The sequence below is a fragment of the Sarcophilus harrisii genome, chromosome 1, assembly GCF_902635505.1.
Source record: "Sarcophilus harrisii chromosome 1, mSarHar1.11, whole genome shotgun sequence".
In the NCBI taxonomy this organism is placed as follows: Eukaryota; Metazoa; Chordata; class Mammalia; order Dasyuromorphia; family Dasyuridae; genus Sarcophilus; species Sarcophilus harrisii.
This window is the reverse complement of record NC_045426.1, coordinates 533,100,708-533,128,572: the sequence shown is the minus strand read 5'-3', so window position 1 is coordinate 533,128,572 and position 27,865 is coordinate 533,100,708. Positions and strand designations below refer to the sequence as shown.

General features: G+C 35.8%; 1 protein-coding gene across 3 annotated transcripts in view; it reads right to left on the bottom strand.

Moving 5' to 3' along the window:
- Window positions 1-16,741: 16,741 nt before the first annotated feature.
- NFATC1 (nuclear factor of activated T cells 1) overlaps window positions 16,742-27,865 on the bottom strand; it is a 202,044-nt gene continuing 190,920 nt past the window's right edge. For all 3 annotated transcript variants that reach the window (XM_003760114.4, XM_012541593.3, XM_012541592.3), the window contains exon 10: window positions 16,742-18,725. In XM_003760114.4, coding sequence (XP_003760162.1) covers window positions 18,676-18,725 — 50 coding nt within the window. In that variant the 3' untranslated portion in view covers window positions 16,742-18,675. The remainder of the gene's footprint in view (window positions 18,726-27,865) is intronic.

The following is a 27,865-nucleotide window of genomic DNA, read 5'->3' as shown; positions in this document are numbered from 1 at the left end:
TTGGACAGATCCTGAACATGAGTTGATCTCAGAATTAAACAGGGAAAGGAAAAGAGCTTGAATAATACTTTTGAAAAATTACACAGAATTTTCAATGATTTTGAGCTTTCCCCCTAGAATAAAGAAGAACTAATCCTTCTTTGTTCCAGGAAAAAGAATTACTTTTTCTTTGTTCCAGGGAAAATTTCAAAATCATTGAAAGCTCTGTGTAATTTTTTGAAAGTATTCAATTTTTTTTCCTGCTTTTAAATAACCATATTCTTTCAGTGATACTACATGGCTACAAATCATGGAACACACCATTCTTTCAAGGATTAAAATTGATCATCATGTAATGGATAATGGAGAGCATAGTGGTGTCAAACTCTCATAGAAATAGGGCCACTAAACTAGATGTAAGGATCCCTTCATATTAATTTTAAAATCATATATTAATATTATCTACATTTTATTGTTTTTAATCATTTTGAAAATATTCCTCAATCATATTTTAATCTGATCTGGGCTACACTTAGGAATATTGCCCTTCCTAGTCTCACCTCATTCTGAATTTTAGTACTGCCAAACTCAGATGTCTACATCATACTATTGTTTTTATTTTCTATTCCCTTGTTTAACTTATATTGGATTGCTTGCTGTCTTGGGAAGGGGGAAGGGGGAGGGAAGGAGGGAAAATTGGAACTCATGCTTGCTGCCTTCTTTTCTGTGAATCTTTTCTGAAATTCAAGTTGGCCAGTAAATACTCAGACCTTTACAAAATTATGTATTTTTGTCCTTAGTAAAATATTTTCTCTTCATATCTTTCAGGCATGCAGCCTGTAGGGTCTTGATATTGCAGCCAAGAATAGACTGCAGCACATAACCAACCAAGAATTATGGAAGTGGTGGAAGAAATATCATTAATGATTGATGACTAGGTAGGCTGGGAAGAGTGTGAAAGATAACTAATGGACAATCTTCATATACTATTGGAGTCAGTAGACCTAGTTTCAAATTTTTCCTCTGTGTGACCCGGAGGCAAATTACTTAACCTCTCTTATCTGTAAATGAACAGATGTACTATATGGCTTTCCAGTTTTAAAACAATGATTCTATGATATTCTTCATTATATATTCAATGCCAAAAGAAAGGTTCTTTGAATGGATCTCACTGTGATAATTTAGGTCAGAAAATAAACAAAAATAGCCTGTATGATTGCTTCAAACTTTAAATCTTTGATCCTATAATGCTTTTACTATACTACTACCAAATAGCTGTTTAAAGCCAAGAAGAGTTGGGTTTAAATCTTTCCTTTGTCAAATACTGGCTATGTTACTTTAGACATGTCACGTACCTGCCTAATTTTTAGGATACTCTCCAAGACTACAAATTACAAACTGGAAAGATTTTCCTCACTTGAAAAGTTCTCTATATTAATGAACTCACAGATTTTTGGTCTCTATTCCTATGATATTCTCAGTATTCTGTTTATTTGTTTCATTTGTGTCTGAATTTATCATGAGAAAGAAAACCAAATGCAAAAAAAAAAAATTGAAAATGCTGTGGTGTGATCTATACTCAGTTCCCACAATCCTCTCTCTAATTGTAGATGGCTCTCTTCATCACAAGATAATTGGAACTGGTCTGAATCATCTCATTGTTTAAAAGTGTCACATCTAGGGCAGCTAGGTGGCACAGTGGATAGAGCACCACCTCTGAAGTCAGGAGGACCTGAGTTCAAATTTGACTTCAGACACTTAACACTTCCTACCTGTGTGACCTTGGGCAAGTCACTTAACCCCAATTGCCTCAGCAAAAAAATAAAAAAAAAATAAAATAAATTAAAAAGAGCCAATGTCCATCATGTAATCTTGTTGTTGCCATGTACAATGATCTCCTGGTCCTGTGATTTCACTTAGTTTCCCTTCATGAAAGTCTCTAAAATCATCGTGCTGATCATTTCTTATAGAACAATAATATTCCATAATATTCATATATAACTTATTCAGCCATTCTCCAACTGATGGGCATCCACTCATTTTCCAGTTCCTTGCCACTATGAAAAGGGCTGCCACAAACATTTTATGTGCAATTCTTCTATACATATTTCCACAATTATCATGCTGCACACACACAAAAAATCAAATCAAAAAGGGCAAAATGAGATAGAAAATAAAAAATGAGCAAACCACAACAAAAAAGTTGAAAATATTATGTTGTGATCTATATTCAGTCCCCACAGTCCTTTTTTCTGGATGCAGATGGTTCTCTCTATCACAAGTCTTTTGGAATTGGCCTGAATCCTGGTCTTAGTTCTTTAGGAAAATTTAAGGCCATAGGATTTCACCTGCAATTTCTTTGAAGGCTTTGGAATCTATTCTCCAAAAATTACATTAAACTATCCAAATGAACCTTCTCTGTCACAAATTCTAAGACAGAATATCCATTTCCTCTCATTTCTATATCGGTAACCAATTTTTCCTCATTGTTAAGCAACATATCAATAATATAGTTTCTCTTCATTATCTCCTTCATCTTTTGAAAGATGAAATTACTATTTAGGGAAGCCAAGCCATTTATTAACAATTCCTGTTAGCTACATTCAATCCCTAGTCAGGAACTCATTATTTCTATAATTTAAGTTGTGACTAAGAAATGAAAATACTCTTCTCAAGTATCACCTTCTTAACCAGCTTTTCACATTCTAGAAACTCTTTTTTTCTGAAGCCCCTGCCCTCAATTAGTGGCAATGATGGAAACACTATTTGCGCCCCTAAGATCTTTGGTTTCTTACTCAAATGTCCTTAGTCTTAGTGGTATATTCAATATCCTTTTGGAAGCATCATTTGTACCTGCATGAACCACTCAAAGTGAATTGTAGTCTTTGGGTCTAATCAAGACCCAAATCAAAATTTCTGTCATATTCCAAAATTATTACCAGTTACTTAAGTACTGCTCAATAGAAGATGACAGCAATCACTTCCTGTTTCTTTTTTCCTCTGATCCTTACTGGATAAGTAAATATCTTGAATATCTACTTCTGGGAAAAAAAAGTATTGGCTTCTTACAGGAGTCAGTAAGAATCTTTTGCTTATTACTTATATAGTGGCCTTTCCTCCCTTTCTCCTAGGACTTTGACATGTTGTTCTACCTATTGACTTACTAACCAAGATGTCCCTTTTCTTCTGTAAGACTTTTTTCTTCTGGTTTGTGGTGCTTCCCTCCCCCGCATCATTCTCCCATTGAATTCTTCCTTTTCTTTTTCTTTAATATATTGATATTGATATAATATATACAAAATAAGAAAAAACAGAATAGAATAAAGAGAGAAAAGGAAATTAAAAACAAAACAAAACAGAATAGAACATTGTCATGTGCCCAGCAGATTATCAGGGAGGATTCAAAATATATAACAATAAGTTTCAATTTCAAGAAAGTATATTTAATAATAGAAGAAATTATATCCATGGGTGTCCCATCTTATATATATATATATATTTTTGCTTCCTCGTGGGTTATTCTTTTCTTTTCTGCTATGTACTTTTAAAATTCTTTTTTCCCTTTCCAGAATCCCCTTTCCCATGTAGGCGATAGTTCAGCACAGATATATTTATATATATGCTCACATACACATACACATATACACACATGCACATATATGCATGTATGCACATATGCATATATCTATCTATATAAATACATACATAGATCTGTATGGATACACACCTACATATACTCAGACACACATATATACTTATATATATATACACATGCATTTGCCCATATGTAAACATATATCTAAAACAATATTAATATGGCTGACATAATGTAGATTTCTCTCTTGATTGAATCTTTTATCCTACTTTTTTCTAATAGATTCTACTCCTGATCCTTGTTATTGTGTTTGTGCATATCTCTTATTTCTTATCCCTGATAACTCTTCTACTTTAATTCTGCTCTTTAACTTGCCTTGCTATTACTTAATCTCCCCCTACTCATGGATCCCTCCCTCGTCTTCTTCCCCCAACCTTTTCTTATCTCTTTATTCCTTGCCCATTTATCCTGGTCCTTCCCATCTTGTTGCCTTATAGATGTTGGAAGGTGCTATGCCCTTCATGGTATATACATACATACATACATACACACACACACACACATATATATTCATATACCATATACCACATAGGCAATACTACACACACACACACACACACACACACACACACACACATTATACCAAATAAGGAATACTACATTTATGTAGTATTTCCTATTTAACCCATTCCCGATGTAAGTAAGTTTCCTTTTTTTTGTTGTTTTAGAGCATTTCATTTTTGCTTATAATCTAGAGAATACAACTGTACTCTTTGGGAATTTTTATTTTCTGTTTTAAGAAGAGGAATAGCTTGAATTTTGAACATAAATAAAAGTTACTTGACTGTGGCGGAAACATAGTGTGCATTCTATGTAGGTGGCTGTAAAATTGTCTCTGCTTATACTTCCTATAAGTAAAATATTAGTCCTGTCATTTTGTAAATTGCTTTATGCTTTCCTAAGAACTATGAAGCATTTCCAAGTATCTGAAACTGCATGAATCTATATGCATATATGGGGGGTTGGGAAAGAGAAAGAAAGGGGGGGGACAGAGAAAGAGAGAGAGAGAGAGAGAGAGAGAGAGAGAGAGAGAGAGAGAGAGAGAGAGAAGATGGAGGGAGGGAGAAGGGGAAGGGAAGGAAGGGAAGGGAGGGAAAGAATTTTTCTATGTGCTTATTATGTGGAAGGCATTGTACTAAGTACTGAGGATACAAATAAAACAAAAGGAGACAGTGCCCTCAAGGAGCTTACATTATAATGGGGAAGTCACATAGAGAAGTGTAGGAAAGTAGAGGGATAGAGGGTACCTAAGCAAGGTCATGGCAAAGATATTGTGTAGGTAATGTCCATAGTGTGGTAGTCTACTTGTTGGCAAGATTAGGTAAAAGAGGGAACCAAGAGTGATGTTCAGAGAGTAGAGACATGGTGAAAAGACTGCAGGAAGTAGTTGTGGCCAATAACAAGTTGCTTCAAGAATCTACCAGTGAAAATCTTCAACATAACAACTCTGATGAAATAAGAGGAGAAAGCTGAGAACGATGGTGATTGAGCATGAGTCTTTTTGTATTTTAATAAATACTATGCTTTGTTAGTTTGAATTTTTTTTAAACCAAAATAATGAATTGTTTTGAGTGACCATGTATGAATGGTTATTTTTTTGTCCTGTGTGGGTTACAAATCCAATCTTTTAATTGGGCATGAATTTCACTGAGGAAATCCTATAAATCAAGACTGAGTGCAGTTAATATTATAACTTGTACAAATAAAAAAATATCTGGACAACCTCAGTTTCTATAGGTATCCAATCCTTTCATTTGGTTCTTGTACAGGATATCCTCTATTGTGGTAGCAAACACCTTTGATAAAGCTATTGGCACTATTTTATGCCATACTTTAAATACTGATAGAGGGTCATTAAAAAAAAAAAACAAAACTAAACCATAACAAGTGTTGCAGTAATACAGCTAAGAAAAATCAAGTTGATGAATAATGAGTATTACCTAGATTGTTATATACAGTAGACAGTCCAGTGGAGTTATTTGCTATTAACTTGTATCTTATATGAGTGTTGTGGAGATGGATTATGAGCTGAGCTCAAAATTGAAAAGTCAGAAGAGAACACATGGCATTATATACAGCCTTTCCTGTGTGGAAAGATTTGGCTTCTTACATTAATGGCAATGACTCATGATCTCCAAGGAAACAAAACTACAGATGATTCAAAAAAGGGCAATGGAAAAGTGCACAGTAGGTTTAAATAGATTTGAGTGCAAATTTGTTTTGTATGCAAGAAAGAGCATATAAGTGCAAAAAACAAGATGGGCAGATTCTTTAATGGGATGGAGAAATTAATGGATTGGAGAAAAAGAGAATGCATTGAGTATTGCTCTCATATCTGCAAAATAATAAATAACTCTAAAGAAGATTCCAAGAGTATTGGGAAGATTCTTTGTGGAGGTGCCTTTCTTAGGAAAGAACATTGATGAGAATCACATAGACTGAGACCACATGGAAAAGTTTTGATCTGTATCAGAGAAAGATATACCCACATCAGTGAAATCCCAGATCCATCAAAACATAAGGCAAGTTGATCTGAGTTTTCTATTTCTTTCATCTATAACTATGTTTATGTAATTATTCTAACCATTTCAATCGATGGTGACCTCCATGTCCAGAGTATGTACTATGTGAGGTGTTCAGAGAGAACTAGTAACTTTAGTGTGAAGGTTTATGAAGTCCTTTTCTGGGATGCTACTCTTCCTTTGATGTCTACTTTTTACCCAATGCCCACTTGTGACACTAAGAAGCTGTTGTGTAGGAAGTAGCCATATCATTGTAAAACCATCTTGATGGATAGGTTAAGCCAGGTTGAGAGTATCTGAGGAGCCTCAAACCCATTGGTGAGCTAATGGTATATTAACTCAAAGCACTTGAAGACTTCCCCTGGCGGAATGGATAGATAAGAACAATTTGTTCCAGTGACCATGAAGGCAGTTGAAACAGGTACTGTGGAGCACCTAGAGTTCAGTCAGACAAACAAGATGCCAAGATCATCCACTGCATCCCAGGCCATTGCCAGTCATTTTGACTTTTGTCTTGCCACTGAACATTGATGACTCTGGAAGAGACAATAAGACTGATGACTTTTTGTAATTCCACTTCACTTAAATCCAATTCATATGCAAGTTGAGGTGTCATCCATGATGTCACAGGTTTTTGAACATGAAGACTGAACAACAGCAACATGTCCAGGGTCCAAAATAAAACAGGCACATGAAAAGAAATCTAACACCAGCAAATTAGATACTTGGTAAGTATTGGTAAGTAATATTACAAACTATATTTCCTGGTGTGGACAAGATACTTCTATAGGTTTTCCATTTTCTTGAATAGCATCATGATGCTATAAGGAAGTGTGGGAAGACCTGTTAAAAAAGTAAGTTTCCTAAAGTTGCTGTGGGTTGAGGGATTTTTGGGAACCAATTTGCTAGACTAGGTTAAATATATGTAGAAGTCTTTCCTGCAGTGCCATGGTTTTAGGCTCATTAGTGGTTTCCAGTTTTCAACTTTGAGTCTTAGTCTTTGAAAGACTTAGGAACTATTATCAACACAGTAGAACCAACCATAAATTGAGGACTCATGATGAAACATGCTATTTTCCCTATCCTCTGATAGGTTATATATTCAGAACGCAAATCAAAGTGTGTGTTTATGCAACACACATATGCATGTATATTACACACATATATATATTCCATGTGTAAATACATATATATGTATATATATATATATATATATATATATATATATATATATATAAGAGAGAGAGAGAGAGAGAGAGAGAGAGAGAGAGAGAGAGATGGTTAAGCTGTGTTTGGAAAGAAGGTAAGGATTCTATTAGGTGGAGATGAGAAGATAGTGGGAGTGCATTCTAGTCTAAACACAAAGACAAAAGATATAGCATCATGTGAAGAATAGAAAGAAGGCCAGTCACTAATGAACTAAACTGAATAAGTGGGGATATTTCATGTTGAGGTTTGAAAGAGGTGGAAATTATTTGTTTATATGTGTAGGTGTGGATATATTTACAGGTTTTGTCCTTGTGTGATCTTGAATAAGTGAATGCACCTTTTGAATTCTCAGTTTTTTCATCTATAAAATGAGATAGGATTAAATGATCTCTAGGGATTTCCAGCTCTAGAATTCCATAATTACATGTAGTGTGAATGTTATTTCTTGTTAGTGAAGGGCAGAAAGTCTTTGGCAATGTGGTTAGTAAAACTGAAGCCAGTTTGCAAACTGAGATTACACACACACTCACACAATTCTTTTCTGAGTCTCTCAAAAACAAACACAGAAAACTCCTTTTATTCTCAACTTGTAATATGTTTCCCTTGGTGCTACCATGAGAAGCAGAAAGCTACACTTTCAGACCCATACAAACTATGACCCAATGTAGTTTCAGATTTCATGCCCAAGAGACAAGGAGATTCCAGGAAAGGAATGAATGCAGCGTATCAGCTATCCTGTGACAACAGAGACTACATCCTATCAAGTGGAAAACTTGAGCCAAGAATTTTGTCACTTCAAACACCTTGCTTGGAACATCACCTAGAACTCTAGTGTTGCTCCCAATTCTAGGATTAGCTAATCCCTTAGTTGGCTTGTCAGGGCAGACAGTAAATGCTGTCAGCCATACTCACACCAAATCAATGAAAACAAAAACTTGGATTGATCAATCAATTATACTGGTCTCAGTTAAAGGGCATATAAGGGCCAATCCTAATCAAAAATTTAAAATTTGTTTTTGTTGCTTTCTCCTTCCCAATTATATATGCACTTTTCTCTTCAGAAAAAAATGTACTTTTTTCTCTTTATTAATATCTAATTTCAAGAAAGGATGAATTTATTTACACTGATATGTAAATGACTGCCAACAATTTGTGGGTTAACCCTCCTAAGGGCAGTTATGTTTTGACAGGTATCAAAATTTTCAGAGTAGAATCTCATGGATCTGCTGGGAAGTGGAAAAGGTATATTTTGTGACAACTAACTATGACTGTCTACTCAGTCTTTAAGAGAGTTCAGACATACAGCTCAGGATTTGATGATTGTAAAATATTCTGGAGTGTACTATATTTTTGAAAAAAAAAGAGATAAATCTGGAATGAATTTATGTATGGGCTGCCATTGAGACATTTAAGAAACAAAATACATATGCCTCATGACTGTTAAGTTTAAAAATCTTTTAAAATAAATAAAAAAGAAATTTACAAGAGCCTCCAAAAACTGTCCATTTCCAAAACAATAGCCATTTTGTTTCAATGATTTATAAGATTCCTAGTATACCAGTTGCAGAGGTTTTATTTAGGTTTCTAATACCAAAAGGACTGAATAGACTTACCTTCAAATCCTCAAAGCATTTTTTAGGTACCTGAAAAAATGTATGTGTGTATATGCATACATCAACACAAAAACATATATGTTACATAATATATATGTATATATATATATATATATATATCTCTGTGTGTATGTGTGAGAGACAGAGACAGAGACAGGGAGAAAGACAGACACACACACAGAGAAATACAACAAGATCTGTGATTTCATTTATTATACGGAACTTCTAGTGAGGAAATTTTCTCTACTAATATAGTTCAAGACTTGGTCTGGGGTGCAGTGGATAAATCACCAGTCCTAAGACCGGAGAACCTGAGTTCAAATATGGTCTCAGATACATAGTAGCTGTAAGAACCTAGGCAAGTCACTTAACAGCAATTACCTCAAAAAAAAAAGGGGAGGGGGATCTGTTCTTAGATTCTTAAATAGTTTGAGATATTTTGATATTGTGAGTTGGCCAGAGTCAATCAATATGTATCAGAAATAAGGCTTGGACCTAGATCTTAGGGCTCTCACATCATGCTGTCTCTCATATCTATAAAGAGGGAAAAGAATAAGAAATGGACATGTGATTTCTCTTAAAAGAATTCTGAATTTAATACCCTTTCCCTGAACATTTCCTTTTACAAAGTAAAATTAAAAGAGAGATTATATATGATTCCAAGTCAAAGAAAAAAATATTTCCTCATTGGCCATATCTGAAAATGTATGTTTCATTCTGCATTGTGAATCTTCTTTTTCAGGAAATAGGTAGCATGCTTCATTATTGGTTTACTGGAATTGTGATTGGTCATTGCATTGACTTCAGTTCCTAAATCTTTCAATGTCTTTTTTTTCTTTAAGGAGTTATTATTGTATACTATTTCTGCTCAGTTCTCTCTTCATTAATTCATATAACTATTCCCAGGTTTCTCTGAAATCATCTTACAATATAATATCCTATTACATTTATATACCATAATTTGTCTAGCCATTCCCCAATAGAGCACCCTTTAATTTCCACTTTGTTGCCTTAAGAAAAAGAATATTTTTGTACATGTGGGTGTTTTTTTTCTTTCTTTGATCTTTTGGGGAGATAGGAATAATAGTGCTTTTACTTGGTCAAGCAGTATTTTTCAGAATTTTTATGTATAGTTCTAAATTACTTTCAAGAATGTCTGAACCCCCCCAAAAATGGTTGAACCAATTTATAGCATAACCAAAAGTGTGAGTATAACTCTGAATGTACTGAAAGTGCCTCTATCCTATCTCCATTTATATTCAGTGTTAGCTCTTAGTTTGAGTAGTCTAATTTTTAACAGAAATGAATGTTGAATTTTATCAAAATCTCTGGATTAGTTTTATATTTGAGTAAGCCTCTATTTCCTTCTACCCCCTTGGATGATGAAAATAGACCCTATTTGATCAATGATGCTTTAGCTAAGACTAAACCTTTCCCTTCTGTGGGAATCTTTTAATTTTTCATTCAATTTCCTGATGGTTCAACTTAGGTTTTGGTCTCTGCCCTTTTCTTTTTCTCCTTTAAATAGGAGCCAATTCTCCATTCCTTGTGACCCATAGGACCTAATGAGGAAGAAAAGAAAGGAAACAAAAAGAGGACAATGACTTGTCCAGGGGAGAAGCAGAAATGGGGTAGAAAAAAAGGATATTGGAGAGTCATATCAATTCTTTGTTTAATAGACAAAGTCAGACATTGAATTCACCTGTAAGAGCAGAAATGGGCCCTTAATCAAGGGCCATAATAAAGAAATCCTTAGGAGAGACACTTTTGTGAGTCAGTGGAGTGAACTCCGGCTGATCAGCTTTAGATGATGGTGATTTTTTTTTTTTAGGGGAAAGAGTGGTGGTTAGGAATGACTGGGTAGATTTACTCTGATTAGACACATTGAATATTTTAATATTGTAAGCTCAACAACTGCAGAATATGCAGTAAGAATTTAGCACATCAGAATCCCTTAATTTTGTCCATCTCATATACTTGGCTAGTTGCTGTCCTTCAGGTTCAAAGTAGAACAAAGTGACATCACTGTGTTGGGATTGAAGTATAGTGTGTCTAATTGTGACTAATCAGGTAGTATGAGCTCAAAAGGCTCTATCACAGGTTGGACACAAATAATACATATGAACATTTGGAGTGTAGATGTCTCTAAATTTGCACATCTCACATTTCCTGTGAATTATTTCAATTCCCCTTTGTTCATAGAGTACAATGCCTTCTTGGATGCAGGCATGCCTTACTGGGCAGTCCTATGCTAGTGTCCTCTATGTCACACAATCAGTTCCAAAATTCTTCAGAGAAACCTTGAGAGAGTACTTGTATCATTTCTTCTGCCATCCATGTGAGTGCTTGCCTTGTGTGAGCTCTCTATAAATTATGTTTTTAGTCAAACATACTTTTGGCATTCAAACAACCTGGCCAGCCCATCAGAGTTGCACTCTTTCCAGTAAAAATTTCCAGTAAATGCTTGACAATTTATCTCAAGAAAGAACTTTAGTGTCTGTACCTTATCCTGCCAAATGATCTTCAGAATCTTCCTAAGAAAATTCAAATTCAGTTTCCTGACATAGTGAGGATGCATTGTCCAAGTTTCACAAGCATACAACAATGAGGTCAGCACAACGGCTCTGTAAACCTTTAGTTTGGTAGTTGGTCAACCAACTTCTTTCTTTCTCTTCTTCTCTCACCCTTTCCTTCAGAGCCTCCCAAACATTGAGTTAGCTCTGGTAATATGAATATCAACTTCCTTATCTATGTGTGTATCCCTAGAAAGTATGCTTCCAAGGTAAGTGAAGTTATCCAAAGCATTCAAAATATACCTAGTACGTTTGTTAATAACAGTAATTCTGTAATGAAGGCAGAACCATTTGGAAAAACTAAAAAGCCAAAAATGGAGGCAAAAAAGAAGAGTCAAAATCAGGACCGTAATTCACCTGTGAAACAAGAAATCGCTCTGCAATTGCCATAAGCAAGATTTAAATCTTGAATCCTCATTCAATCCATCAATCTGTAAATATTTATTATGTATCTACTGTGTGCCAAGCACAGTGCACTGGGTTCACAGAAAGAGACAAAAGACAGTGCCCTCAAGGAACTTTTAATCTAATGGGGGAAACGCCATGTAAACAAGCATATACAGGCAAACTACACAGAGGATAAATTGGAAATAATTAATGGAAAGAAGGTACTGGAATTAAGAGGAGTTAGGGAAGGCTTCTTATAAAAAATGGAATTTTAGTTGGGACATAAGGAAAGCCAGGGAGGTCAGTGGTCAGAGCAGAGAAGGCAGAGTATTTCAACATGGGAGATATAGAAAATGCCAGGAGCCAAGAGATGAAGTATCTTGTTCCATTTCCAGATGTGAAATTTGCTCACTTAAACAACTCTAAAACATGAGTTGTTTTTAGAACCTAGAGTGCCTTAATAAATAAATCTATTAACCAGAGATTGTAGCTGATTTGGGGGTCATAGGACCCATATTCAAAGCCCTCCCTGTGTGATTTTGGGCAAAGTACCTAACTTCCCTGGGGGTCCAGTTCCTTTTCTGTAAAATGGTGTTGGATCAGACAGCCTCTTTAGCTCTAGATTTGATTCAGTGCTACACAAGGGAACACTTAGCCATCTACAAAAGCAAAGCCTGAGTCAGCCTTTTTCAGAAAGAACCTTGAAAAGTTCAGATCTGAAAATGGAAGCAGTCACAGAAAGTGAGGAAGACAAGGCAAAATTACTAATGACTTACCCAGTTCAGCCACAGTCAGATAGTAGGGTGAAAAATCCTATGACCATGAGTCTGGCAATCAGTTTTCTAATCTCCACTCTGCCATTAACTAGTTAACTTTCTTACCTTGAACAAATTGTATAATCATATTCTAAGCCTCAGTTTCTTCAAATGTACAAAGACGATTCTAAGACTCTAATGTATAAAAAAGAGTTTTAGTTTTTTGTGAGGTACGGGGAAGAAAGGGAATGGAGGAAAGGCCAGGCTGTTGATCTTCACCAGAAGTGAAGAAATTATCTTGTGTGAAAGGTCCATAATGTAATTTCACACGTAGATAAGCCTGGTGTCTCTTGTTTGAAGTCAATGAGAAATTTGATTTCTTTTTCTGCTAAAGTATTTTCCTGTAATTTAGTTGTCATATGAGAAGTAATCTAACAGGTTGTCATTTGGGATTTTGGGACAATGAAAGACAGAGAGGAGAGAGAAGAGAAGAGAGAGAGAGAAAGGGAGAGAGAGAGAAAGAGAAGAGAGAGAGAGAGAAAGAGAGAGAGAGAGGGAGGGGGGGTGGGAACAGAGAATAGAAAACAGAAGGAGGGAGGGAGAGTGCCCATAGCACATTAGGGATTTGCTTTTGATTCCAATTATGAGTGACTATTGAGTCATGCTAAAATTCATTGATTTTTTTTTGACATGAACTTTGAAGAAAAGGTATTTCTTATAGTTTCCTTGGGATTCAAACAACAATCCATTTGTTGTTTGTTCAGTTGTGTACAAGTCTTCATGGCCTATTTGGGGTTTTCTTGGCAAAGATGCTGGAATGGTTTGCCATTTCCTTCTCCAACTCAATTTATAGATAAAAAAACTGAAGTGTGCCCAGGGTCACACAGCTAATAATGTCTGAGGATGGATTTGAACTCAAGTTCTTCTGACTCCAGGGCCAACACTCTACTCACCATGCCACTTAGCTGCCCTACCAACCAGAGTTGTCTCACAGATATATCAAGGATTTCACCCAACAGTTATTGTAACATACTGTATCTTAACTTGTTACTTCCTTCCTCTAGGCAATAAACTCCTTCCACCTCTTCTTATTTTCACTTTATTCTGTCTCAACGTAATGCGGGACTACTCCTTTTTGGTCTTTTAATTAGACAAGAGGAGAAATACTCTCCTTACCAAATAGTTCTTTTTAGGATATACTACTGAAAAAGGAGAGCTGAAGTGACTGAAATGAAAGCTACAATTTGCTTAAAGTATCTCAGAGTACAGATGTACCTTGGAGAGTTCAACAGTTGTGTTTGGAAAAGACAAGGGACCTACTTAGTGACAGGAAATCTTCAAAATGTGCTTGAGATTCAAAGCACTTTAATTTTCAGATTTCAAACAGGGGACACGCCTAGATTCTCATGATTACAGCTTCAGACTTGGGCTGCTCCTGGTGACTAGACCAAGTTTGGCATTTATCAAGCCATCACTTTTCAGACTAATTTGTGCCCAACTCAGGTAGACTTAGAATCACAGTCTCATCTGTGTTGCCAAACAGGAGCAAAATGGAAGAAAACCAGGTTAGCAACTATGGTTTTGTGGTGTGGTATACTATTTCCTAATTTATTGGATTTTTTTTTTTTAACAAATTCTAAGAACCTGTATCTTTGAGATTTCCCAATGGATCATTTAGTGGAATGCACTATTGCAGACAAATATAATCTCAAATTTAAATCACTCATTTTCCCCCCATTGTTGGGCAGACTTATCTTGCTAGAAGTGATTTCCTTGGAGACATTATATGCTACAGAGGATTGCAAGGTAAATGCTTTGGAGCCAGAATATGTGTTTAAATTCCACCTCCAAAACTATATGGGTAAGTCAATTAACTTTCCTGGAAAACCCAGGAAGGGGTTTTCCCATGTGAAACATGGGCGGGGGGATTAGATCAGATGTCCTCCAAGATTCCTTCTAATTTGGACCTGTGATCCTGTGACATGAAAAAACTAACCCAAAAGAGCACATGAAACTAAGAAAATAGACTGACAAAACCACATGGAAATATCAAGAGTTGTAATGGTATCTTGGAAAGTTGCCTGATCTAGGAATAATAGTTTCTAGTCTCCAGCTCAGCCACTGACAATAGTTTTATAACCTTAGGTAAATCACTTATTTTGCCTCTCTGGGTCTCAGTTTCCTCCGCTGTAAAATAAACAACTTGCACCCGTGGTTTCTCAGGTTTCTTTCAGTTCTAATGATCAAAGATCGCATCAAAAGTGTAGAATCTAAAATTTATTCTCTACATTTAAAAACACATTACAGGAATGTATAATGTTAGTATTAACCTTTCTGAAAGAAAAGATTTAAATCAAATAAGTGACCCCTTCCTCCCCTCCCATTAAACCCATTTTCAAACAGAGTTTCCACTCTGTTATTGATAGGGAAAGAAGCTACAGTTCCCCCATGTGTCAAACCCACTTCAGTGCTGTTGGTCTGTTCTCAAATATGAACCGATAATGAGCTTGTCTTGGAAGGAATTGAAGGGGCTTCCTGAACTTGCCTCCCCCAACCTTTTTCTTTGTTATGCCCCATAGAATTTTAGCCTTTTGAGCCACTTTGGCTTCTAACATTCTAGGATTCTGTTATGCATCCCATTCAATGGGATGATTCCTTCTGAAAGCATAGAAATGCCTAGCAGTACTAGATACCCAATGAATTAGTTAATAAGAGAGTAGAGCTCATGAAAATCTGATGTTATATCCTGCCTTCTTCATGGTATATTCTCCTCTGTGTCTTCTCTGTTGATGACTCCTTTCCTTAGCATGCTGAAAACCAGACCTTCTAAAGAATTGCTGGTTTTGAAGGATGGCTCTATGAATATTTGTGATTTCATTGGATCCCTATGACCAAAAATGATCCCAAGACACTTATTGCTACAGAATCTCTTTTCTAATAGCAATATTGTCCTGGTGCTTTCTGTGAATCTCCGAATGCCATCTACTATCTCAGAGGAATCAAAATTGGAGGTAGCCCAAAGGACAATGGAAAAAACAAATAGTAGATATAAGTAGGTCACTGTATGTGACCAAATAACTTGGGATCAAGAAAAGGTGTCAAAGACATTATTTAAGACTTGTATGAAGAGTATTATGTGAATGCCCTTGAGGTACTAGAAGAACCATAGGAAGACCTCCAGTACTTTGGGTGTATCCTCTGTGGAGAATTTGTATAAAGATATAGCCAAGAATAGCCCAGGATCAGATGTGGAAGGCTTATGATCCACACTGGTGGGAAGACTTCCTACAAACTACAGTTTAGAATCCCTCGGACTAAAGTTCCCTTGTGATTGGCTTCCTGGGATTCTTTATTTTCCCTAAAAAGTGAGAGTGAAGACATGAAATTATTTAGTTAGCCAATAATTAAAAATAATAATTACTGGTAAGGAGTCCATATTTTATATTTCACTTGGGAATAGCCTATTATATCTGCCCACCCAAAGCTTAAAATTGGAGGAAGCAAGGGGAATGGGGTGTGAGCCTGGCTTCAAGAAGCAGAGAAGTATCTAACAAAGATGTGATATTTTTAAGCCTTAGAGTGATATTGTGAAAGGATTTCTGGATTGCATGTGTGCATGTGTGTGGCCAAAGCCTCACCCAGCATACTCCTGAAAGCAAAAATACTTGGCATGTGAAAGCCCTGCTATTCCTTTACTGATCTTTCTGAAGCCCCAAGTGGATCACATCTGAGAACTATATCATACATACATTTCTTTCCTTGGCAGCGATTTCTTCTCAATATAGAAAGAAGAGAAAAACAGTGAATCTTCTGGCAAAGGCCATTCAATTCCATATTAAAATGATCATATGGCAGATTGCAGTAGATTGCCAAAAAAACTATGGGGTTTTTGAAAGGACTTCTGAAATATGCATATGTAAACTATAGACAATATTTAATATAAAAATAGTTTTCTTCCTGGATGCAAGAAAGAAGAAAATAATATAATTTTTCAAGAGAAAATGAACCACTCTCAGACAAATTTCCAGCAAAAAATAAAAATTATAATTATATAATAGATTGCTTTATTGAATCTAATTTCTAACTACAAAGATAGCTTATACAACTATCCAAGTTTTTACTTTAAGATGGCAGTCTACAAAACATATTTCATGCAACTTTTATGATGCTAAGTACTGGGTAAATAATTGGGAATAAACAGGTAGGGAATAATATAGTTTGCTAATAGGAGCAGTAACTGCCCAGTATGTACACACAGCCATATTCTATTCTCAGCTCTTCACAGTTATGTGCAAATGTTACAAATATGGCTTTTGGGTTTACTGTTTTTTTTTCAATAAAAGTAAGACATAATTATACAGAAGAATATGTGAAAAGGTGATTCTTTATGCAAGAAAAGTTCTTCCATTTTATGACACTGCATTTAAGTAGTAACTTACAACCTCCACCTGAGGATGTAATACAGGCATGTTCCATAAGGGGGCATTGATTCCTAAGGCACAATATTAAGGTTAAACATTGTTAATTAAGTCATGCTCTTTTTTTTTTTTTTTTTTTTTTTTGGTTATATGAAATAATAGGTCACTGCTAGTAATAATGTAGAATAAGCAGTTCATTGTACAAAATACAGTAATAAAGGCTAACCTAACCTATTAGGTGCTCCATTAACATGAATTCATTTGAAAACATCCTATACAGCGCTGCATATTAAAACATTGTTTTTGGTAATATCTTTCGTTCATGAAGCAGAGAGTTATAAGGCTTCTGTGGAATAATAATCTTATAATTGAACAAATATTTTACACTCTTTTTTAATGGTATGTACACTTATTTTCACCTTTTGCCATTTGGTAAAGAACATGTTCTCAGTATGCATCTTTCCTGGCTTTCTAAAGTGCTTGTTTAACTGCATGAGGCTAGAAAAATGCATAATCTATTGATGGGGTGATAGCCCCTAACAGACATAATTGAAAAGTCAGATTTGGAGTCTGAAATGCATTTCTTAAAATGGATGCTGATTATTGCTAAACTTGATGCCCTTGCTGTGCTGAAGGCTGACAATCACCAACTCTATTATTTGTTATGCATAAATATATGTCCTTTAGATGTATGTACATGCAAATGCAAGATCTATCATGTAATAGATAGATATCAATGTTTTGTCCGTCAATCTATTTTGTGCTATTTAACTGACTTGTGCTATGTTTAAAGCTAGATAAAAATAAAAAAAAAATCTTAGCATGCTACGATTAACAATCCTATGGTTTACTAGCACAGGGAAAAAGAGGCTATGATAAAAGAGCTGAGATGACAAACTGGAAGGATTCTGAAATGCACTGAATAAGGCAAGAAATCATCAATTAAAGCAGAGGAAAAATTGAAGCACATTCAGGAAACTTTATAGGTTCCTCCCACCCCCACCCGTCATGGGCAGTATTCTTTTGATTTAGAAAAAGATTAAGCATAAGAATGAAATCTTTGATAGTTTTTACTCCTACAAATACTCATATGGTAGCAAATTCAAAGCCTACTAAGATGCTCTGATGCTATAATCTGATAAAATAAGGCACTTCCAGTTTCAAATTTTAGCCGTGCCAAAAAGATGAAGTCTGGGTCCAATCTATCATTCTGTTGTTTCCCCATTTCCTCCAGTAAAAAGCGCCACCACATAAGTTTTTTTTTGTCCACATACATCCTCCCCCTTTTTTCTTGAGATGACTTTGTTTTTCTCCAGAATATCTTCTGCTGATGAAGTCAAAGAGCTACTTTTTAAATATATATATATATATATATATATATATATATATATATATATATAATACATGATAGAAATCTTCAGCTCCCAGCATTCAGTCAAGTTGGAAGATCCAAGTGGTACCAGTAATGTTTTCAGTTCATTCAGACAGTCTCTTGCAGAAGCTGACCTGCCAGCTGTAGAGAAACCATGAGGGTTCTGAACTAGTTCCAATATTGCAAAGTAAGCTATGCATGGACGTTGGTGCTGGAGAGGTCGTTTCTTATTATTTCATTTACTACAAGAGAAAAAAGGGGAAGAGAATTATTAAGATGAAATGGTTAGAAGCCAATATAGATGAAATGTCAAAGGAACACATCTCCCATATCAACATATGCTCAGTGTATGAAATGTATATCACAGAGTTAATGAAAACAACATGTTTCTTATTTTTAAAAAGCTCATTTACCCCATTTAGCCAGGACATGCAAAACATTCAACTTATTGGGAATTCAGCTTAGCAGATTAAAGTTAGAAATAGAAACTTATTCTAGAACCAGAGTCGTTAAGCTTATCTAGATTTCCCAAACCCTCTCCCATCAATTCCTCTTTACCTTGTAGAATATAAGTTTTTTGATGAGGTTAAGTTTGTTTTTGATTTTTGTTTTTCCATCCCCAGCATCGAGCAGAATGCCCAATCTATAGTGTGTAATGTTTATGAAATTGAATAGCCCATAATTTAATTATTAGTTGACCCTTTTGACATTGTAATAGCATGTACAAAGTAGAGGTGCTGAGTGCTAAGCTTGATGCTTAGAAGATGAAATATTATTTCTCTAGGACAGGAATACACACGTTGATTTTCCACTGTGTCATAAAGCATGGTGGTGGCATGTGTGTGTGTTTCAAATGAACAACTTCTTTGCTATGTCTGTCAGCCCATTAATTGTATTTATAAACAAATATTTTCTCACCATCTTTACATGCCATGTCACGTAAGCCAGGTGCGTTGTGCCCCTTTCTTTGCTCCTAAATACTGAGGTTAAAAGGAGGAAAATGGCCATCTTGTCAGCATTTGAAAAAAGAGAAAACATCTCTTTCTTAGCATCAGGCAGTGTGATGGTCACACTGACACTAAGCGAATTTCTTTACTCCCGCCTCTTCTTTCATTCTCTTATTTCCCTGTAGATAGTCAAGCTGCACAGTTTCCCACACTCAAATGATGTCCGTTTATCAGCTTGTGATTTTTGGCAGATGGACAGGAAATGACTGAACCTGGCAAAGGCCAGCTCCAGTGAACTGCACAACATCCCCTCTTATTTCCACCCCACCTCCAGTTACCACCACGGCCAGGCGATTTGCTCTAAGATAGGGAAAATGCCATCAGTACCACTGTCATTGCTTCTCATTTTCCTAACATTATTTGGAGGTGGGGAGTCCATGTGTACGTCATGGAACTGCCCAAATTTCCCTTTGCCCATGGGCTGGAGTGCACGGCCACACAGATAAATCTCATGTGTTTTCTGCAGAGGCCCTGGGCTGTCTAAAGTCAACTTCCTGGAGCAATTAGCTGTTGAATACTTCATCACCACCACCCCTAGTATTCCCTCCCCATCCCTTTTAACTCCCTGCCACTTGTAAAAGAATAACAATAATATGTGCACAGTAGAGTCAGAAATTATATCAAATGAGTGTGTGGTAATTAACTGGCACCATTTTGTAATTCTGAATTCCTACTAGACCTAGACCTCTACTGATTTCATTTACAAGGTGTTAAGAATCAAAGAAGCCAATCTTCTCAGCTTCTTGCCTGCCCTATGAGCTTACTCTGAGCAAATTTTGTTTTTGAGAGTGTATTTGAGTAGCAATCCATTTTAATAAGAAGGTTAGATCTCATTTTCATGGATTAGGGACCTGAAACACAAATTAGTGAAAAGCCCAAGAACTTTTGAGTCTGAATTTCCAGCTACCAAAGCTTTACTTTGAATTAATTCATTATTTGTTCATTCTTTCTCACCATCAAAACTATCCTAGGGATATCTTGGAGACCCGATTGACAAAAACATGTAGATATAAATAGGTTAATGAAACAACAAATTCCCCAAAACTGACATGAGGATAACTTCTGTGTATAATCCATTAGAAAGGGTTCAAGTCGGTAATCTTCACAATGGGCCACTTACCATACTCTGATAAGAAGGTCAAAGAACTCTCATGTTAGTGTTCAATTTTAATGCAACCACGTGAAAACAAAAACCAAAACAATCTTCTCTCCCCCTCTTTTGAGCAGCACATATGTATGTATTTAATTGAAAACTATCCCTTACATAATCATTTTCTTGACTACCCACCTTTGATTATGTTCACTAAATTTCTCTTTTAATACTATGCTACATAATTCAGGAATGTAGCAAACACTAAAAAGACAATTTGACATCATTTTTGAAATGATACTTCATTTTGCTTCCTCTGCCTTGCTGATACAAATGTGTCCTGTTTATATTTGATGAGTAATTTGTATTGTAGAAGTTCACCATTTCTGAGGTTCAACTCCCAAATTCCTGGAGTGTTAGAGTATTTTCTCAGTGAACAAAAGTTTTATCTGTTTGGGACAGAGAGGTGGGGTGGAATATGATGTAAAAGGATTTTTGTGTACCAATACCAATGTATTTGCCACATTTGGCAAAGACCTCTTCTTTATCAGCAGAAAAGTTAGGTCTTTGATGATGGAGAACAAAGTTAGTGAGAAAAGAAGAATCAGAACTACAGTTAGAACTACAGCCTTCATCTATGAAAATGGAAAGAATCCCTAGTAGATGTCATTAATCCATAACATGACTTTCAATGAAAATTCTTTAACAGCAGGCTAAATTTTCACTTATTTGGAATGACTTCAGGATCTAAATATTATCTGAAGATGCAGGAACAGACAAACAAGGTTGAAAGGAAGAGAGAAGCATGACGGAGATGAATGATATGGGAGATGGAAGGAAAGCAGTTGGCAAATCAGGTACCAAAATTTTAGTCTTGTTAAATAACTAAGCAATACTATACAAACGGCAGAAGGTGGGGGGAATAACACCTGCTTGAAAAGATGAAAGGGGAAGAACCATCAGAAGTGGGCTTCCCCTTGCTGCCCACTGATGCACCTGAACCTAGAAGGGAATACCCTTAAGTGGGTGTGAGCGGGGAAAAATCATTTAGCATGTCACTAGGTCCTCCCTAAACTAGAGACTGTGACATGCCACAGTGTGGGATCCTCTATGACTAGTAACTCAACCCATTTTCTCACCTTCCTTCTCTGTCCACTGAGAATCTAGGGAATTCAAGGTGCTCCTAAGAAGAAGGATAGCATGCGGTTCCCAAAAGTCTTTTGATATGATAGAACAAGGTCAAAGGCCACTTCTGCCCATAACTGTTTAGCCAATCTGGATTCAAAATTTCAGCCTGGACATGACTAACTTGTTTGAGTAACAGGACCACAGGGACCCCAAGACATGTTTGCCCTTAATTCTCTTTGCTATTATTTTTAATTTACTTCATGAGAGGGATCACATTTGGAGCTGACAGCAGTCACTACAAACTGAGTTGCAAATTCATTTGATGTGCCTAGCCTCATCAAACCTCTGATCTCCAGAATCATAAACCTTAATGAATGCATGTTGACTGATTGGTTGATGATGGAATGATAAGCCTACTAACATCCTCAGAAGGAAAGTATGATCATGAACACCTTTCACAGAAGGAATAAAGACAGAAACAGACAACTGAGGAATGAGATCACTGCTAAACTGAGAAAAATCGATGGTTCCCATAATCCTGAATTTTTGCTCTGGAAGCCAGTATGGATTCCTTCTCTGTTAGTTAGAGGACCATTTGGACTCTGTGCATATAATTGTCACTGGATGTTCTTATTTAATTTTATTGTATCTTTGGAGGAGAGGGGGAGGAGGGTCGTAGGTGGTGAGGGGAAGAGGTGGTTTTCTCTTTTTTGATATGGTTGCTTTTGTAGATGACACCTACAGTTTCCCACAATGCCTACTATCTACTGATACTTTCCATCTTATTATTCAGCCTTTCCACTGACACAAAATAAAAATATATAGTACTGAGAATTACAGGTAACATGTGACCCTCTGTACCTGTCAGAAGCCTGAAAGAGGAACCTTTCCTTTGCTCAACATCAGATGCCACTGCAACAGGATGTGGTGAGCTGTTATACCACAATTTAATTTAATAAGGAGGATCTTTTCCCCTTATATTTAACTTTTCTCTAAAATGCCCTTGCAATGGAAACTAATTCTTTTCTTTCTTTTCTCTTTCTTGACTAAGGTCACTGTCTGTGTGGTGGTTTGAATTACCATCTTAAACTGGGACCTGACAGACACAGAGACCATACACACATACATGATTTCTAAACCTATGGATATATACTTTATGAGACATTTTGGTCATTTATTTTAATGAGGGGAGGAGAGAAGCAGAATCCTACCTTTTCTTAATTAACTCTCTTTGTTACATATTTGTACCTACCTGACAGATTCTTTTAAAAAAGTACCCCTTTTTCTTCACTATATATAGATATCATTTAGTCATGCAAAAACAAAACAAAAAAATCCAACTCTGCTGTCCAAGTTTACTTACTCATTGGTCATGAACTATCCTCTCTCTCCTTCCACAGAATTTCTATTTTAAGTCGATTACTTTTCCTTCAAATTGATTGCTATTTCAAAAAGGTTCTGTTATAACCCTGTGTTTTAATGAAATATCCACAATTCACTTTGTGGATTTTTGCTCTACTGTCTTTTTCTATCAATATCCAGAGAGAGCAAGAGGAATCCAAAGACTGCTTCAGAGTTCAACATTCATTAGAAATATTTTGCTGACTAATGTGTCTCTTAGTGATTACCTTTTCCATAAAGCCTCTCCTATTTCTCTAGACCCTTGGTTATGGAAAATGATTTAATGGTTCCCATTTTATTTATATAACTAAGGTATAGCTGCATTATTTATTTATTAACGTTTACAAAGTCCTTTACTGGAAGTAATAGTAGCTGACATTTATATAATGATTTACAGTATGAAAAATACTTTATATGCATTATATCACTTGAGCTTTATAATAACCCTGTACAAAAATTATTGTCCTCCTCTTATAGATGTGAAAACTGAGTCTCAGATTAGTCAGCTGCCCATGATTATATACTCATAGGCTAGGGGCTACAGGTTAGGAGCTAGGGGCAAGATTCAAACCCAGATTTTCTTGACTCCAAGGCTACTGCTCCATGATATACTTTCTTCACTTCACCTTTTTCAAAATGACTTCATTTCTCTCTCTTTACAGTAGTTCAGTGAAATTAACACTGTTAAGTATTATTCTTCCCAGCATGTAGATGATGAAACTGAATTCAGGGGTTCCCTAGAGTTATACAATTAGTAAATGAAATCAGGTCTAGAACCCAAGTTGCCTGCCTCCTGCTCAAATGTTCTGTCTACTACATCATACTACCCCATCAATCTTTAAAGCAGTGGTTCTTAATCTGGGATCCATGCACCTGTTTAAAAGAAAAATTGAGAACCATATTCTGGTGTAATTTCTTTCCTTTGTAATCTCTGTCTTTTATTTTATACATTTAAAAACCTGATTCTGAGAAGAGGTCCACCAGGCTGCCAAAGGGTCCAAGACAAAAGAAAGGTTAGGAACCTCTAGTTTAAAGGGAGTCCATTGTAAAGTACAATCATTATACTAGATTAAGAGTATTAATTTTTTTCCAGGACTAATAAAAAAAAGTTGTAATGTTTGACCAGAACTGGTCTCTTTAACAGCAAAAAAAAAAAAAAAAAAAAGACACATCAATAGATGGTGTTATGAAGGAGATATGTGAATAACACTGATTACTCCTACATATGGCATTTAGTGCTTCCTCTTGCCCTATCTTCCTAATCATATCCATCATCTCCTCACATTTAGCCTCCAGAAGTTTCTTTTCATCCCTGGTCCTTGATATTTTTATCTATTGGTCATTCATGATAGCACTGAGAGTTTAGTTTCTCTGGAGTGAAAATAAAAAGGATTGTAGAATTGTATTTGTTGTTACATTATTTTCCTATTGCAAAGACTACTTCTTTCACATACATATTTACACACACACACACACATACATACACACAAACACGGTATCCTTCTGCTCCAGCCAGCATATCCACATTCACATGTTTGCTGCATGTATAGAAGATTTCTTTATAAGATTTAAATAAGAGAGAGAGAGAGAGAGAGAGAGAAAGAGAGGGAAATACAGACAAAGAGACACACAGAGAGACAGAGACAAAGAGACACAAAAAGAGAGAATAAAGAGTGAGAAGAAAAGAAAAAAGAAGACAAACAACCAACAACCAAAGAAACCACACAAACCCACGTACTGATCATTTATTTTCCATTTTACACACACACACACACACACACACACACACACATACACACACATACACACACACACACACACACACACACACACGACAAGAAATGTCAGCATTTTTTTTGCTTTAAAAATAGTGAAATGAGTTGTGAGCTCGTCAAAGATATCACTACAGATAAAGATGCCAGAGAACTGCTGACAAGGTAGGTCAGCTGTTCCCACACAAAGCCAGCTTCTTCTTTTTTTCAGCTAGAGAATCATAGATCAAGAGCTGGAAGGAGCCTCAGAGATTAGCAAGTCTAAAGTCCTCATCTTATAGTTGAGCAAACTGAGACCCACAGAGGTTAAATAATTTGTCTGAAGATGACACAGATAGGAAACACTAGAGACACAAGTTTCAATCCTAGTCCTCTGTCTCTATTAGAATTCAATACTTCCCAATTTGGTCACTTCATTCATTGTAATCATTTAATTGATTGTAATTATTTTGTATGACTTTGGGGGTGGGGCAGGGAAGGGACAGTGATATTTCTAAGGAAATGCTTCTGATCCAGAGGTGGGCAGACACTATGCTACAACAGAAAGAATACTAGCTCTATAGTGCACGGACCAGGATTCAAATACTATTTAATATATGTGTAGCTTTGGGCAAGTCACTAAACCTCCTTCAATCTTGTTTCCTCTACTATAAAATGAGAAAGATTAGAAAAAAAACACTAATTCTGTGGCGACATCTCAGCTCCAGCACAATGATTCTGTGACATGGACTTCCCATACTTTCTTCTAATGCATTCGATTTTCATTTAAAAGTGAAGTTACAAAGCAAGCTCTTTGGTACTATTCACACACTAAATGATATGTGAAATGTCACCATAGAAGAATTTCTGGACCCAGCTTATTGTGTTTTTATTATATATAGATTATCTTTCCAGTTTCATAAAAACCTTTATCAACAATGGTTCTACTTCCTACTCTAAATTAATAGGATGATAGTGAATGCTTTTATTTTAAAGGAGAAATACTAAGGGTTATTACCTTCAATTTAAATAGGAAACAACTATCACAGAAGAAAAATGCCCAACTTAGATTAAGTTATATCTCACATACAATAAGAAACAGGATGCTAATTACTATAAAAAATTTAAAAGGTGTAAGAAACAGTCACTACCAAGAATGGAAGAAACCATGGCATTATATGCATGCTTTTATAAAATATGCTTTCTAAATTATAGCAGTGGCCAGACTTAATACTTATGGAAAAGACAGCAACCCCATCTATATAATGGTACCACGATTTTCTCTTTTACCTTCCCCCTCCATGTGTTCCCCTACCACTTCACCTTAAATCTTCCCCAAATGGCTAAAAAGAAGCAAGTTCTGAGATAAGAGAATAAAGCTAAGTGATTCTGGAGATCCTGAAATCTCACTTTGAGAAACCTAATCTGTCTAGATCCAGAGTTCCAAAGGCACAAGGTAGGGAGTTGGCATTAATTGATAGATTCAGAGCATACCTACCTTTTCTAGATTGCACTAAAATTTTGAGAGTTACGAGCAAAAAAAGGTGAACCCCTAGTGTTTTGACATGCACAATTTCCCTGCCTAATCATAATCCAACTTAAAATACAGTGCATGTACTCATGCAGATCTGCAACTTTCAGTGGTGAATGTGTATTAAGAAGATGCTTACAGGAATAGTTTCAGCATAAAGTGTTGACTGACAAGGGAAATGGGGTTTGAGATCTTTCCACCTTTAAATATATATATATATATATATATATATATCACAGCTGTAAAGCATGGAGGAAACACTCAGGCTATCAAAAATTTGAATGTTCTGACAACTTTGCTTTTAAAAAAAAAGGTTGAGATATATCAGCATAACTGGTGAGGGAGGAAATACAAGTTGAAAGAAATATGTGTTCAGTAGAGGGGATGATGTTGATATAGGTTTAGATACAATTATCTTTTAATTTTGGTCAAAAGACATATCAAAAAATATAGTCTGGATTTCCTATGGAAGTTTCCTGATAGCAATAAACGTGTGGCTTTAAAATGTAAGCTCTCTCGTCAGACTGTTAGTTTCTTGAAGGCAGGAACTGTTCCTGCCATTCTTTGCTTTCCCAGAGCCTAAGCATATAGTATATGCTTAATAAATGTTTGTTGACTAATAAAGTGAAAAGTTGGTTGAGTTCATATGATCTGTGCTTACATTGTTACACACGCAGCTGTGTATACAAGTAGTATATTCAGTCCAGGTTTAATTGGCAGCATCTTACATAAGAATAAATAATAGGAGTTGCTTTTGTGTAAGAAAGCAACATGATTCAGCTTGCTTCACGCTCAGAACAAAACAACCTTTTCCGTACGCACACACACACACACACACACACACACACACACATACACACAAAATTCTCAATTCATAATCAACAAAAACCAAGACAAAACACACAAACATAATATGAAGGTCAAAAATATAATAAAAAGTATGAAAAGGATGAGTTAGAACCTTCTCTGCCAGCTAATCCTGGCTAGGGATGCAGATTTATGGGGAAAATGGAAACTTGGTGACTTCTGAGAAATAGAATAAGTCATTTAGTTCAGAAATATTAATCTAGTCACTCTCTAAAACCTTTCACAGTTCATCCAGAAGTTGAAGAGACCTAGAGATAATTTAGTCTAACTGCCCAACTTTATACATATGAAAAAACTAACGTTTTGTTATAAGAGAAGGTTAAGGGGGTAGAGAAGCATGAGAAAGAGATATCAAATTAAAAAAAAGAGAGAAAGAGCATCACAAAAAAATTTTTTTAAGTATAGTAAAGTTAAAATTCTAAACTATCGTCTTCAACATGGGCATGGTCAGGAAGAATCATACAATGTGACCTATGGAAGCCATTTTATCTCTTTTTGCCTTAGTTTGGTCTTTTGTATAATCATGGGGCTCTCTACTGGAACCCTTCCTACTCTAAATCCTAGGTTCTATAATGGAAGAATCGATAAATGCTTTTCCAGTCTTTTG